We start from the raw sequence: 14,831 nt of genomic DNA, 5'->3' as shown, positions 1-14,831 counted from the left end.
TTGTAACCCACTGGTGGCACCCCTTGAGGAGATCTTACACTATTACCGTATTTCAGAAAGTGGATTTATTAGTAGACAGAGAGGAAACAGTGCAGATTACAGAAATAGCAGAAGGCGGTTTGGAGATTGAATAGTTGCTTCAGTTAGTTAGTGATCCATAACTGAAGTTAATTCTGTTATTTTGTGGGCAGATGTTTGTGATAGAATGGTTGATGGTAAAAACAGGTACTGTGATTGATGATTGTATTAAGGAGGGAATTTTTATGCATCAGCTGTATGGAGTAATCAGAAACAACTAGGTACAATTAATTTTCTTAAAAGAAAATGTTCGACTGTGAGGATGTTGTTGTTCTTTCGGTTTTTCCTGGTTAGGGGTCGCCACAGTGGAACTCCGGTCCACCAATGATTGGCGGTAGATTTTTATGGTGCCGAGGTGCCAGCTCGATGCCCAACCTTCAACGAAGGCACACCCATTCACGCATGTCTTTCAAACACCACTCAACCGTGGGAAGGACATGCAGACTCCACACAGAAGGTGCTCCATCCGAGAATCTAATGGGAGAACCTCTTGCTGTGAGGCAACAAAGCTACCTCTGCACCACCACGGCTGCGCTATAGATAGGTGTTTTATTTAGGATAATTTAGTTGTCCCTTTGTGTTTTTCACCTAAGGAAAGAGTACTTTTATGATGTTACTTTTGAATCTGACTTTTTGAGATCTTGATTTTTGGTAGTGTTTGAGACTAAAAAATGTGTTTCCTTAGAATGAATATTTATTTTCAAGTCAAAGATATGCTTTATATAAAGTATTGGCTTTGCAGTTTTGAACAGATGAAATTAAGTGATGAGTGATATAAAAAATTTTTGATTAAAGTGTGTGTGGAGGTGGGTGATGTAATGTCGAATGGGGCTTGGTCAGCTAGTGTTAGTTTAAAAATTAAAAAAGGTGAACTTTGACACGTTCCTAGTATATTCTTTATTTGCAGAGGTGAAGGGTACTTTACAATATGAAGGTCAGCCAAAAACTTGTTTTTTTTCTGTGGAAGCACTATGCATTTAATTAATAAATTTACTTGGCTCTAGATGATTGTCACTGGTGTAGTTACACCCCAACCCCCCATATTAAAAATGAGAAAAAGAGGTTATGGATGAATGGATGGATATGGAGTCACTGTGGACAAAAGGGAACACATGAGTAAGTTTAAGACATGTAGAGTGTGTGGGGAAACAGGACATCTTTAGTTTGATTGTTTACAGAATAAAAGTAACCTAGTTGGTGAAAATGAGAGTGATTCCTCCCATGCCGAGTAAGTGCAGACTGAATCAGTTAAAGAGGTAATTAAGGTGAAGAAAGAACTAGCAAACATTGAAAATAATGTAATTTCTGTTCCAGAAGTACTAGGAGGTATTGATAGTGAGAACAAAGAGCAGCAAATTGAAGAGGCATTTGATTCTAACAGTGAAAACTGTACAGAATGCGTTAATGGATGGAAAGACGGTAAAGGAAAAATTGTGCTACGCATTGTAGTTTAAGACTTTGGAAAAGGAGATTTTTAAATTTTCCATCAAAAGTTAAAAACAAAAAATTAGAAATTAATATGAAAATTAGATGTTAATGGTATTCTTAACAGAGTTAAGATATTTAATGCTATTAGAATGGTGTAAAAACAAAAGTCAGATGTTACTTGTTTGCAGTTTATCCATTTTGTGTGGGAAGGAGATACATTTCAATTTGTGAAAGTGATTTGGAATTTAGGACCTGATAAGTGTTCAGGTATAGTTTTCTTGTTAAGTAAAACTGTTAAATTATTAGATGTGTTTTTTGTTATCCCTGGTAGATTAACTGTTATGAATATTAGTTATGAGTAAGAAGTATAGATACAATGATAGGTTTATATGCTTTTACAGAGACTAAAGACAGAGAATTTATTTGAACAATTGAAGCTCTTTTTTTCATTACACATGAACTTTGTGGTTATAGGAGATTTTAATTTAGAGACAGTGAGAAAACGTTGATGCAGAATGTTAAAAAAGTTATGTAGATTACAATGTTAGGAAAGTTAAAGATATGGAGAAATATTGATTGACGTATTATAGAAATAACTTGTTTATGAAAATTGATTATTTTTTGTATTCTGAAAGACTTAACAGAACTCTTTAATAGAATGTGAGAGATTGGGTTTTCAGATCATAGAGCCATTTGCACAGAGTTAGATGAATATTTGGACATTAATAAAGAAGTTAAGGATATTAAAAGATTTACAAGTCATAACTTCGGAATGGAGAATTGATCGGTTTATGGTATGATATGTCTGTGATTACATTTTATGATACTTGGACAGAGTGGTGGGTTGCTTTAAACAAAAGTTTGTTCATCTCAATTTGAATTTCAGAGTAGGTTAAAAAATAAATATGAAAAAATTAAATGTATTCAGTCTGAAAGTATAGAGATTTTAGAAGATTGTGTGCATTTATTATATATATATATATATACACACACACACACACACACACACACAAACATTGTGGTGTTAAAAAGTTTAAATTGTAGATGTTAGATTCCTCCGATTGCTCCAGTTTCCTCCCACATCCTAAAGACATGCGGTAGGTGGATTGGATACTCTAAATTGGCCCTAGGCATGAGTGCGTGCGTATGTCTGCCTTCCGTGGGAAGATTGGACGCCGGGCTGGCAACACAACACCGTAAAACTCCACTGCCAATCATGAGCGGATAGGTGATCCGCTGTGGTGACCCCTAACCGGGAAAAGCCGAAAGATGAAGAAGATAAGGAAATTAGTTTAGAAGAAGAAGAAAGAGTACTGGGTTTACTTAGAGTAAATTCCGTGTCAGGAATAGATGGTATGGGAATATACTTTATATAAGAAGTTTGGTGTAGTTCAAAAGCAAATTTTAGTTGCAATTTTTTAATGAATAGATGCAGAGTGGCTGTATGCAGAAAGAAATAGGTAAAGGTATAATTAAATGTGTCTGTGTATGTGTGTGTGTGTGTGTGTGTGTGTGTATATATATATATATATATATATATATATATATATATATATATATATATATATGAAAAAAGGTGAAAATTTAATATTTTAATTGGAGACCTATTACTCTGAAAAATGTTGACTATAAAATATTTATGAACATTTTATAGCAAAGTTCCAAGTTAGTTTTAAATTATATTATGATTGCTGTGTAAAAGGTAAACTGAGTCTAGAATTTCTTCCTTTGCTGAGGGGAGTTAATAGATTCTATATTATATACTATGGAAGCTTTGAAGATATTGTGGGAGATATTTACAAAGCTTTGTATAATTAACCTGGGAATTTATGGCATATTTTGTTGCATTATGGCATTGCAAGAAATATATTTGTCATTTTGAAAACTGCGTGTAAAAATTGTAATGTTACTGCATTTCTTAATGATTGGTTTACTTTGTATGTTAGGTTGAGTAAAGGGGCAAGAGAGAGTTGCCCCATGAGTAGTGTTCTTTTTCCTTAATTAATGAATACTAGTGCAAAAAAGATGCTAAATTGTACGAAAGGAGGAAGTTATTGCATACAGCGTAATTTTCCTTTGTTTATGTCTTACAATGTTGACTTACTTACTATAGCAAAAGTTTGTGAATAAAGGAATTAATAGCATATTTGAATTCTTTTTGAAGACAGTAGGTTTATCACTTAGTATTGATCAATGTAAAGGTTTTGGAAATGCAACTTTAACTGAAGGAATTTAATTTTCAAATGAGGAAATATTTCTGTTGGGTCTAATGTTTGCTATATAAGAATATTCCACTCTCTATTAATAACCAACATATTGCCAAATTCAGGAAAAAAACATTTTGGAGAACTTTTAGGTTATCTTTTAAAAAAGTGTATATGATAAATTCTTCTATATTAGGAAAGATTGTTCATTTAGCTAGTGTCTTTATGCCCCCTGAAAGTTAAGAAAAGTTATTTCTGCAGGTAATTTTTACTTTTATTTGTGGTTCATGGCTACATCCTGTTAAAGAGGTCTACTGTATACTCATGCTACTGTTGAGGGGGTTTAATGAAGGAAGTTCAATATTAAAGTCAGTTTTGTAATTAAAATATAAAGAATTTTGTGAAGATTTAAAATGTACAAAAATATAAATTTGAGTGGATAAAATACTTTGGTTACAAAAAAGTAGATTTTGGAAATGTCCCAAAAAATGGTATTTAAAATGTTGAAAGATTGTTTATTTTGTTAAACCTTGTAAAAATGTACCTTCTGTTATAGTGGGTGGTATAAGAGAAGATAAAAGGATAGGGGATGTTAAAATTTGGGAAAATTGTCTATGCAATTTAAATAAATTACCAGTTCAATGAATTATGCAGTATAAGAAAAAATAAGATATATTGTATACACTGTAAGTTAATAAAGATGATAGAACATGTTTTTATCATGTAGTAGAGTTAAGAAAGTTTGTGAGGAGTATTTATTAGGTTACATTCAATAAGCCAATTTAAACATGAATATGATGTATGGCTCTTTTGAGAATATTAATTATGAGAAATATGATTTGTTTTATACTTTATGAGAACTAGGGAATGCTAAGATTAGTGAAATACTGTTTAATAAAATTTGAAATCTCTCTGATATTTTGAATAAGATATTGAAGTGGTTGTGGGTATATGAATGGGGGTTTCTTAATTTTTTTTGTCTAGTGTTCTTATTTTTGATTATTTATTTACTTTTGTTCTAATTGAACTATTTGTAGATATGTTTTATTTGATGATATTTCAGCTGTAATTGTTGCTGTTATATATTAAAGTACCCCTACGCGTTTTGATAGATGCACTAGGGTCTCTTACATCTACCTGAGCTACCGCTAATTAAGTAGATACACATTCAATAGGGCAATATCCTTCTTATGCTGCACTGCAATGTTTCTGATGTGTCAGTAGAACCCACAGCCTTCTGCACTAAAGGTGTGTGTGCTACCTGCTGCATCATTGACACTGCTAACTGTATATTACACTGTACATCAGTACATGATAAAAGTCAGTTGTCTGCATACCTATGGAAGTCAGTTGTCTGCATACCTATGGATTGTCAGGTATGCCTAGCACTGGTGGGGGAGGTTTGAATTGACAGTGGAAAAATAATGGCAGGCGAATAGACCTGTGCACCATATCTGAATGGTAGGGATGTGGCTATGGATAATACAGTGCAGGGTGGCAAACATTCAGGTGTGACATATACAGTATGATGTCCAGCTTACCAGAGGAGCATCCACCATTAGTCTAATCATCATTACCATGACACTGGTGGCATTCTTCAGAGGTAGGATGGGTAACAGAACAAGTCAGCATGAATTGCCAAAGTATGTATCTCATTAGGCATAATAGTAGTATGCAGTTTTTAAACTAAGTAGCATCACAGCAAAAGCAGGCAGTACTGCAGATATCTAGACTCTGTGCAGCGTTAACAGTAATAGTTTATACTTACTATTGCACCTGCAGAATATTTTTAGATATCTCGAAAATATGACCTTGCTCTTCTGAATCTTACTAGATGAATAATGACAATAAATTGAAGGCTTCTATAACACTCATATTCCACAGATGGCTGAACATTTATGCCCAAGTAATACAACATGTATCATTAGTACTTACTGTAAATCTCTGGCATATCTTCCCTGACCTCCTTTTCCCATGGCTAAGAAGGTCATGGTGGTTAACATCAGGTCATTGTACTTATACCCATATTGCTCATCAGTTCAGAAAGTGCCTGTGGCATCACTCACTGCTTTAGCCATCTTGTATTGAGGACCCTCATAAGACTCCTGCAGCAGGTGCTGCAGGTGATCCATCTGCAGGAAATAAAGATCTTTGTTTCTTTTCTGCACCACATGGAATACCTTCCACAATAGCCTCCCTCAGAAGCCATGGCCCTTCCACTGGTTGCAGTCTTGAGGAAGATGGTAAGACATTCAGATCAGTGCATATTCCAGGTAACACATGATGCACATTCACAGGCAGTTGATTACTGTCACCAAATAGTCATGCAAATAGCATGCTGGGGTGTATGTGGAGTCTGAATGATACTGGCCTAAACGTTTGTACTCTGTACAACCCACATCTACTATCCATGGTATCTCTTTGGTCATCTCTAGGATTTGTGAGGCTGTTTAGTACACCTACAGCCCTGCAGGGGGTTCACTGATCCACCCACATATATGCAATGCACTTTGTTGATGTTTGAGTGATCATTGTCAGGCACAAGCCTCATTGCACAACTTGATCATATATACAGTGTTTAAAATATGCAATTCAGAGAAATTTACCATTAATTAGCCAATTAAAATAGTTGTCATGCTGTGATTCCCAGCAGTGCATCATAAAAAGAGATGCTGCCATTGCAGTTCTCATCCCCTTTGTCACTGTCTTGGGAGGCAAAATGGACATTGGTAGTTGGCAGCGGCTAGGATTTTGAAGCCAAGCTGTACCTTCCCATGGCTTTGTGATGATGGATCAGGTTGTTGCTATCATGTCAGTAACATTGTATACCAGCACCCATGTGCCGCAAGCCAAAAGTTGCTGTACAACACCATATGTCTCCTCTATAAACACATCTGGGTTGCAGATATGATGACAAACTATAGACGATACATGTGTTGACATACTACTGTTATGTAATGAATATAATGGAAGGGCATCACAGTGGGTAGTGGGATTGCTATATATTTGTAAGGTCACACATAGGTTATTATCTGTCTCCTTTCACATGTGCTGTGGTTATAAGCTTTTCTGGCATGGAGCAGAGCATGCCTTGTTGTGATGATGCTTTAGACACTGACATTGATGGTGGCATTACTGTATCACAGTCAGAAGGCACAGAGTTACTGTCGGTGGTGGTGACTGTGGAGGGTACACTGCCACCCATGTCCAGTGACATAGACCTGCGGCATGTTCAAACTACCTCCCACCTCATTTCAACCCAAGGAAGGACAGATCATGCCCAGCATATCTGCTCTGATAGTACATTTTCCCCTGCAATTGTATTTTGAGTGGCTAACAGCACATCCTCAGTGTGTGGAGACAGAAGTTGATATAGGTGAGCTGGTGGTCATCCCCACCATGCTTCTTAGTCTTGCCTGAGATGTATCCCACAGTAGGTGTTACTCAGTGGATGTGCAGGGCAGTAATCCAGGCACAAATAGATGAAATCACTGCCATGACAGAAATGATTGGTTTGCTATGCATCCTGCATGAAGAGATACATAAAGTCGGTCAGTATGTGGCCCATATCACCTGTGTGTTGGACAGGCACATTGCTACCTGTATTGCCTGTGTGTGCCAGGTGTGATGCTGTTCCATTGTCCACCACTCCTCTGCCATATTTGAATATATACCCACAGGTCAGTGAGGTCCTGTTCATGGAATGGGGGTCTATATTACATTCTCGAAAGCTGACATTGTCGACAAGAGAATAGCGAAATTGCAGAACATCGAACAAGTAAATGGAAATCTCCATAAGGGGAGATTTCTGTTTAATTCAATGCAGTGCGGTCCCCGGAGTTGGTATATTTAAGTAGCGGGGGGGTGTGGGTGGTACAGGAGGGATTGCCCCCCTGCCTACACCGTTTAGTTTTTTTTTATTGCTGTTTTTATTTATTTTTTCTTGAACATTCGATGTTTTAACAGTTTGATCACTAAAGGTCGACCTTTAGTGATTCGAACTGTTAAATATTCGATGTTCTAATATAGACCCATGGAATGGTACCTCATCCACCCCTGCTATTAGTGGAGTAACTGAAGAAGTATAGTCTGGCATGTGAAAAAAAATTCCCAACCCTCAACAAAACTATTTAAAACTTGTAAAACTGGAGAAAACCAAGATTATAGACATATACCATGTTTTTATTCTACTCGAGACAATTTTGTTTTCAATGTACTATGTTTTATACTTCTCAGCAGAACCATTCTGTCATACTACGTCACCATGTTACAGACAGTTAATGCCATCATCCTCTCCTCAGTGATGCCTTCGTACTGCATCCCTTCTCAAAGCCAGACACTGCAGGTCAGTGCCTTGGTGTGTCCCCAAGGGAAGGAACTTCTCCTTTTGCAGAATTTGGACTTTTTGGCTATTAGTATGTAGCCTGCACTGGTGTGGGGAAAGAGTAGCCCACAGAGGCATGGAAGGGACTTATGTACTACTAGAAGGTCACATAAAATCAGACATTGATTCACAAATTATGAAGTCTCTGTCTTCTTTGTTTTTTTATTTTCTCCCACAAAACAGATGTCATAGCAGCACTTTACATTCCTCTCCTGCCATTTATTTAAGCACCTGCTGCCTTGACCAGCCTCCACTGGCAGCCACCAGTAGAGCATTTGTATTCCAGTTCCTCCCTCAGGAAAGAGGATTGCCATAGGGATTTAGTCCCACCCCCACCCCCTTCCTTGCTGACAAGCTCTACAACTCTACAGTGAACCTTGGTAATTGGTGTCATAGCAAAGCATTTCTACTGAAATGAGACATGAACCCGATGCCATGCCAAATGCTTCTAAAATGCCAGTTTTGGGGCTTCAGTTTACTAGGAGGTAGTGCATAGTTAAGAGCACAATATTTCTCCCTGCTACAATGTCACAGAGATTGTCATCCCCTTAAGTATGTTTCAGACAGAGAGTTTAATTAGTGGTTAGGGCATCTGGAGGGACCAGGCATTGAGGGGAAGAAAGGAGTGATATTTATCAGCTTGCTCATTCCAGTTGGGAGAGGATGTTGCTGCCATGACAGCATGCATTCTTGCCTTGATGAAACAAGACAGCATCACATACTGTTAAGAGTATACTGAGGAATGTTTCAGCAGTGTATAGATTTCCATGTCTGTGATGTTTCTAAGCATGGAACTTATGGGTAGGTTGTATAGAAAAAAAAAAACTCAGTAGAAGTTTGATACTGCCTTGAGATGCCTCACTCTCTTCATTGGCTCCAAATATGTGATGGATTAAGTCCAGGAGATTATAAAGTCAGATATTTTTAGACTCAGTGTGATTAACGAGAGGCACTGGGAGTAGCTGATGATCACCTGTGGGGAAGACAAAAAAAAGAAAGAATCCAGCATTGCCCTGGCAATGTGAATAACAGTTTTAAATGCCAGCTGCATGTTAGGCTTTTCTGTACTGTAAACGTCTCAGAAACTCCAATAACAGGGGAAAAGAAGAAAACAAAGCAGGACATTAACAGCTGTTTCACTTTCCATTTCCTAAGTAAAACAGAAATCACCTCTCAGAAAACTGCCATTCTACAGGAGGAAAACAAGAGAGCAGTAGGTTTTTAACGTATAGGCAATTTCAAAGCAAACAAGAGGAATGGAGGGAAACGATAGCAACGTTAGCAATAACAGCTGAGTGCCCCTTTTTGACAATACTTAACTGTGTTCACGAGACTAACTGGTCAAGTTCCTTTGTTACTTGTCACCTGCTATGCATCTTTAAGTTATAAGCATTGGCCAGTAGTATCTATTAATATCAGACCAGCGAATGAGCAAGGCAATGCCAAGTTAGCTGTTGTACAGAGTTTTACAGCAAATCAATACCACACCTCCTCTTTTTTTCTCGTGAGAAAGAAATTCCCTTGACTGTGCCAGCCCTACAAAACTACTTGTTATCCTGGCAGTAGAACTGATTACAGAGGCAGTACAAGGGACAGTGTTTTTCTCAAAGAAAAGTAATGGAGATCTAGCTTAGATGTGTCATATATGAGCAAATTATAAATGCAGAATGTTCTTGCTTGGTCTCATGACACAGAAGGATAAAGCCGTGACCACATCCCAGGTGACCCGTCTGTGACTAGCAAACCACATACTAGAGGGACTGAACAGGAAAGGATGGAAATGAGCAGCCAGTGCCAGCATGTGCATTGTGGGAGAAGGAGTCAGCTTGGCTTGTTGCATTGGTGACTAGTGCTAGAGTATAAGTGTATCACCTGCAGCAAGGAGCCCAGCATGCCATTTTGCACAGTGGTGAACTGCTTAGCTGGGAGACTGCACATAAGCAGCAATGAACTTGCACCAGTAGAGCAACTATAGTGGTGCATGCAAGTTTCCAGAGGAATGGGAATAGGGTAGTGCAAAGTCCAGAACATCTGCAGACTAATCTGTTCCCTAGCTGTTGATTCTTGCCTCTTCTGGGGCAGGAGTAGGCCCAGATGGCTGTCACCTGAATGAATAAATGAATAGGTCATTTGGCTGCTGGAAGTAGAACTATTAGATAGTTCCTGCAGGTCCTCTCTACAAAAAAAAAATTATAAATATTAACACTGTAGATAGCTCTACATCTCTTGTAACAACGTGCCTTTCCAGTTGTTGTGAACATGCAGAATGCCTGCACACTTGAGACTAAATGGAGTTCATAATTATCCTTATTTGTATAACTTCCTAAATCTGGAAGGGTCTGTGGAGAAATTGCACTTGCATTGCACAAAAATTCTTCTGTGATTTCATCATCCATGCATAGTTCCCAGTAGACGACAAAACTCATCTCTTGCAAACAATTTTGCTTTTTAGTACAGTTTTGAATACCAAGACTGCTGTTATATTTCTTCCCTCTGTACTAATTTCAAATGAAAATGGAGTTTTTCTATCTGAATGTGAAAAGAAATCATTTAAAATTGAGAACATTCTTACATATGCTAAGATTCATATCCTACTTAATTGCACTAGTTTATTTGGCAAAACACCTTAGGAGAAAAATCTTCTACTATTTCAGAAACTTGCAGAATCAGATGGGTTAACGGTTTAGAGTTTGGTCTTCCTTTTCTATCTTTCATCAGGAGATTACAGTAGTGAATTGAGCAATTTGCTTTAAACCTGACCTCCCCTATGTTTTTCCTCTTCATTGCTACAGATGTTTTAGACTACATTCATGATGGTGATTTGCACAAAATTCTGTCAATGTTGAGTTATCTGTAGCTTGTGTAAGGGATGGTGATTTTAGCTCCCTTTGAAACAATTACTTCAGTGACTTGTAGTTCCTGTCTTAAAAATGCTTTTTTAGCTATTACTTCCACAAAAAAGATTTTAAATTGCATGTCATAATGTGTAAGGAACATTATAAAGATGTTCACAAGAAAATTATATCTTTAAGAACACATCACTCATTTATATTTATGATAGTATCTAAACTTATCCCAAATCAAAATCTGTTTTGCTTTCATTTTTCCTCCTCAAGCAGGAAAACAAAGAATGTTGTATTGCATGGATGTTCATGTTTTTGAGATATTAATTGTAAAAGACAGAGTTTATTATAAAGACTGACTAGTCGTTCCCTTCATGAATGAAAAACAAAACTGTATCATCCATTGTAGAAGGTAAAATTTATAACTGGGGTTAAAAATAAAAACCTTTACGTAAGAATGTCACAACCAAACTTTAAATGCTTTATTGTAAAAATTGTTCTTAAAAAACAGCTTCATATTGATAACTTTGCTTACAATGCAAGTTGCCACTGTCCTTTCTGGTAAGAGGAACACCTTTTTTTCCATTAGTACTTAGAGGAGAATTGGCTGTCAGCAGATAGGGGCCCTGCATGGTATTTGATTTTCCTTGACAGAGATGCCATTTTCTCTGGTACTTTTGCCTTTTAAAGACATAAACATACTATTCACCTTGAACCAGTTCAATAACTTCAAAATATTCACAGAACTCGAATTTGACAGAATGCCATATTTTTTTTGTCTGGGAATATCATTACGTATCAGTATCCGAATGGCTGTCACGGGAAGAGTAGAATCAGCCTAGCTTTGCTCTTTGGCTCTCCTTGGCATATATATGTAAAAATGTAATTTCTTGTGCATTTCCACACACTGTCGATGCTTCAAGCATGTTTTTATTTTGTTCTCACAATAGGTACTGACAGAACAGACACATTTCTAAACAGTTGGCTAATTGTATTGTTTTCTGTTATGCAAAGTGCAACAGACATTTTGGAGAGTAGAACTTCTATTGAATCAGCAGCTGTCACTGCAGCCTTTTTTTTTTTAAATATTATCAGTGTAGAATATTTGTGAAGCTGCTACATCCCTTCCACACCTTCTCAATATATTAAAGATTGACACTGCAATCCAGGGTAAAGCAAATTTTGCTTATGCATTTTTACAGTGAGGACTGCAGACTATCCACCCTTAAGAAGCCTGTAAACCTATAAGCTTTACTGCTTTGCAATCTTCTGATAGAGGTTAATCTTCTGATAGAGCTGCAATGCCACAGTTGTGTGATAACTCAGTGTCGCAGTAAGCCTGTGCCACTGGTGTAGAGGGATAAAGCCTTTACTATGGCCCAGGTAACCTGAGTTTGCTTAGTTGCTTTGGTGATTGATGACAGTCGCCAGGGAGGTTAGGTGTGTCATCTTGTGGAGTGGTGGAGGGAGCAGGAGGTGTACAGCCACAATCCCTTGGACAAGGTGACGGTATAGTAGTGGATATCCTGTTTATGGGCTTATGGCTTACCAAGTCACTGTCTGTCTGGTGGTAGCTCTTAGAGGGAGGTCATTGTGAGTCCCCTCAGTGAGGCCCTGTCCAGAGGTGGGGTTAGGGATTTGCTCAAAATGCTCTCATTGCTAGGATATCATTGAGAGCACAAACTCCTCAATATCTGCCTGAATGACTGCCCCACCCAGTGGCTCTTGCATAGTGGATATTGGGATTCACCACAACTAGGGAACACATGGGCTTGAGTCACTTAGTGAGAGACTAGATAGTTGGCAGGCAGAGTGGGAAAACACCCATAAAAACACCATAAAAGTAGGTTTACATATAGTATGACCACTGCTACATGATTGACACCCTCCTTTCTGTCCTCTGGCATTGTGTGTATAGTGGGTCTCATAAGCATCATACTTACCCTTGGACTTCTTTACTGGTCTACATAGATTATAACTTGTGTATATGTACAGTTGTGGTTTAATATTCATGACTTAAAAGTAGTTGATTATTATGTGACTTATACTGTTTGCTCATTTTTATATTTGAAATGCTATTCTCTGACATCTTTAGGCTGCCACAAAAGCATTTGTTGGTGCAGTCTCTTAGGCTGCCTCTCCATGGTACTTAAAGTGTGCAGAATGCTCTCTTGTATCCTGCCTGACCTGCCATCCAACAGTCATGGTTTGACAATGGGGTTTCTCACACACACAGATACACACACACACACACACACACACACACACACAATCTGCTTCTAAAGAATGTAGATAAGGACCGACATCCTTGTTCAGAAAACAGTTTCTAGGGAAGATGCCTGACCCTACATCAGTAATCCACAGTAGATGAGGACGAACATCCCTTTTCAGAAGACAGTTTCTAATGAAGATGCATGTACCCTGCAGCAGTAATCCTTGTCATTTGTACATTTGCTGTTAGGGTGAATTACCTCACAAATGTGATTTCTTGTTTGCATATTTTGTGAACTTAAAATTGTGACCTAACATCTTTGTACCTTCACATCCCCTCTGAAGTAGGTATATGTTTGGTAAGCCCACCAGAACTACTTGGGCAGTAAATGAATTGATGTAGACAGAAAAACAGACATGTAACGTTCAAAAATCTTTTCTGTTTTTTTCCCATTATTACTGCTTGCTTTTGTGAAATCAAAGGGTATGTTGTTATACCTCTTGTATCTCTGTGATATAGTCTAAATACCTCTAGGAAAATATTAACTAAACAGTTTGTCACATGAGTGTTATGATTTCTGATTTCTTATTTTTGGCCTTCCATCCTCAGTTTCCCTGGATCTTGTGTGACTACAGCACTGAAACCCTAGATCTGGACAATCCAGATATGTTCCGAGATCTTTCTAAGCCAGTTGGTGTGGTAAATGAGAAGCATGCCAAAGAGGTGAAAGAAAAGTAAGTTTTATTAAATACATTTGCTTTGAATTGACTGCACATGAAGAAACTAAAGTTGGATCTGTGTGGTTAGGTTGCTGCTTCTGTGTATCTCTTTTTTTTTTTGAAGTGGTGTGATGCAGTATTGACACTATCAGTATTTTTGCAGAAACTGGGAGCCTACAGGCATCCTGCCTTATTTTTGCTGACTCATTATTTTCTGTATTAGCAGGAAAGGTATACAGTGCCTCCTGGTACACTTTGCATCAGTGGTAATTTCTTCTCCAAGTCATTTCATTTCTCTCTGTTTCCTTCAGCATGTGTTTAGGCATTTGCTGCAGCTGCTTCTTCTGTAGTACAAGATGTTCACTTACTCCTTTTCAAGTTAGTTATGTCATGAATTCATTTATTTGGAGTGTAATGCAGGAGATTGGTGGTCTTGTTTGATTTAGTGTTCAGGCTTACCAAGACACAGCAGCGTGAACTTGCTATGCTGAATCCTTTAATTTTCCACTTTGTGGAAGTTAGTTTGAACAGCTTCATCCAGTTCTTACCTTTCTGCATACATAAATTATTTCTGTACAGCAGTATACTCCTCCGTCACTGGATCCTCAGCTTTGTAAATATCAGTATTGTCCTCCCCTCACTTAGTTGCCAGATGGTTGAAGACTTTTTTTTTTTAGTATTAAAATGCATTACATTTTTTGCTTCTGTAATGCTGTCCACCCATGTGCTTTTATACTACTACTTCCATTCCATTTAAAGATTTTAAAAAATATATAGTCAGCGTAGCTTCAGAAGCATTAGAGATGGAATGAATGTCCTTAAGTCATTTGCATACATCCCAAGGGCCTCCTCCTAAAGATGTTTAAGGTACTGCATAGTGAAGACTGGTTTATCTGGGATCTTTCTGGGGTTTTTTTTAAAACAAAAAACATCTTTACTGAATTATCACTTATAACATAGGCA

General features: G+C 37.6%; 1 protein-coding gene across 1 annotated transcript in view; it reads left to right on the top strand.

The window, feature by feature from the left end:
- Positions 1-14,831, top strand: part of NBEAL2 (neurobeachin like 2) — a 3,059,867-nt gene that overhangs the window by 2,521,091 nt on the left and 523,945 nt on the right. Inside the window, exon 40 of the mRNA XM_044066003.1 lies at positions 13,759-13,883. Within this exon, the coding sequence (XP_043921938.1) occupies positions 13,759-13,883 (125 nt within the window). The remainder of the gene's footprint in view (positions 1-13,758; positions 13,884-14,831) is intronic.

The sequence above is a fragment of the Protopterus annectens genome, chromosome 3.part0, assembly GCF_019279795.1.
Source record: "Protopterus annectens isolate FY-2018-M chromosome 3.part0, PAN1.0, whole genome shotgun sequence".
Classification (NCBI taxonomy): Eukaryota; Metazoa; Chordata; order Ceratodontiformes; family Protopteridae; genus Protopterus; species Protopterus annectens.
The sequence above is the reverse complement of the archived record's forward strand: the minus strand, read 5'-3'. Positions and strand labels throughout refer to the sequence as shown.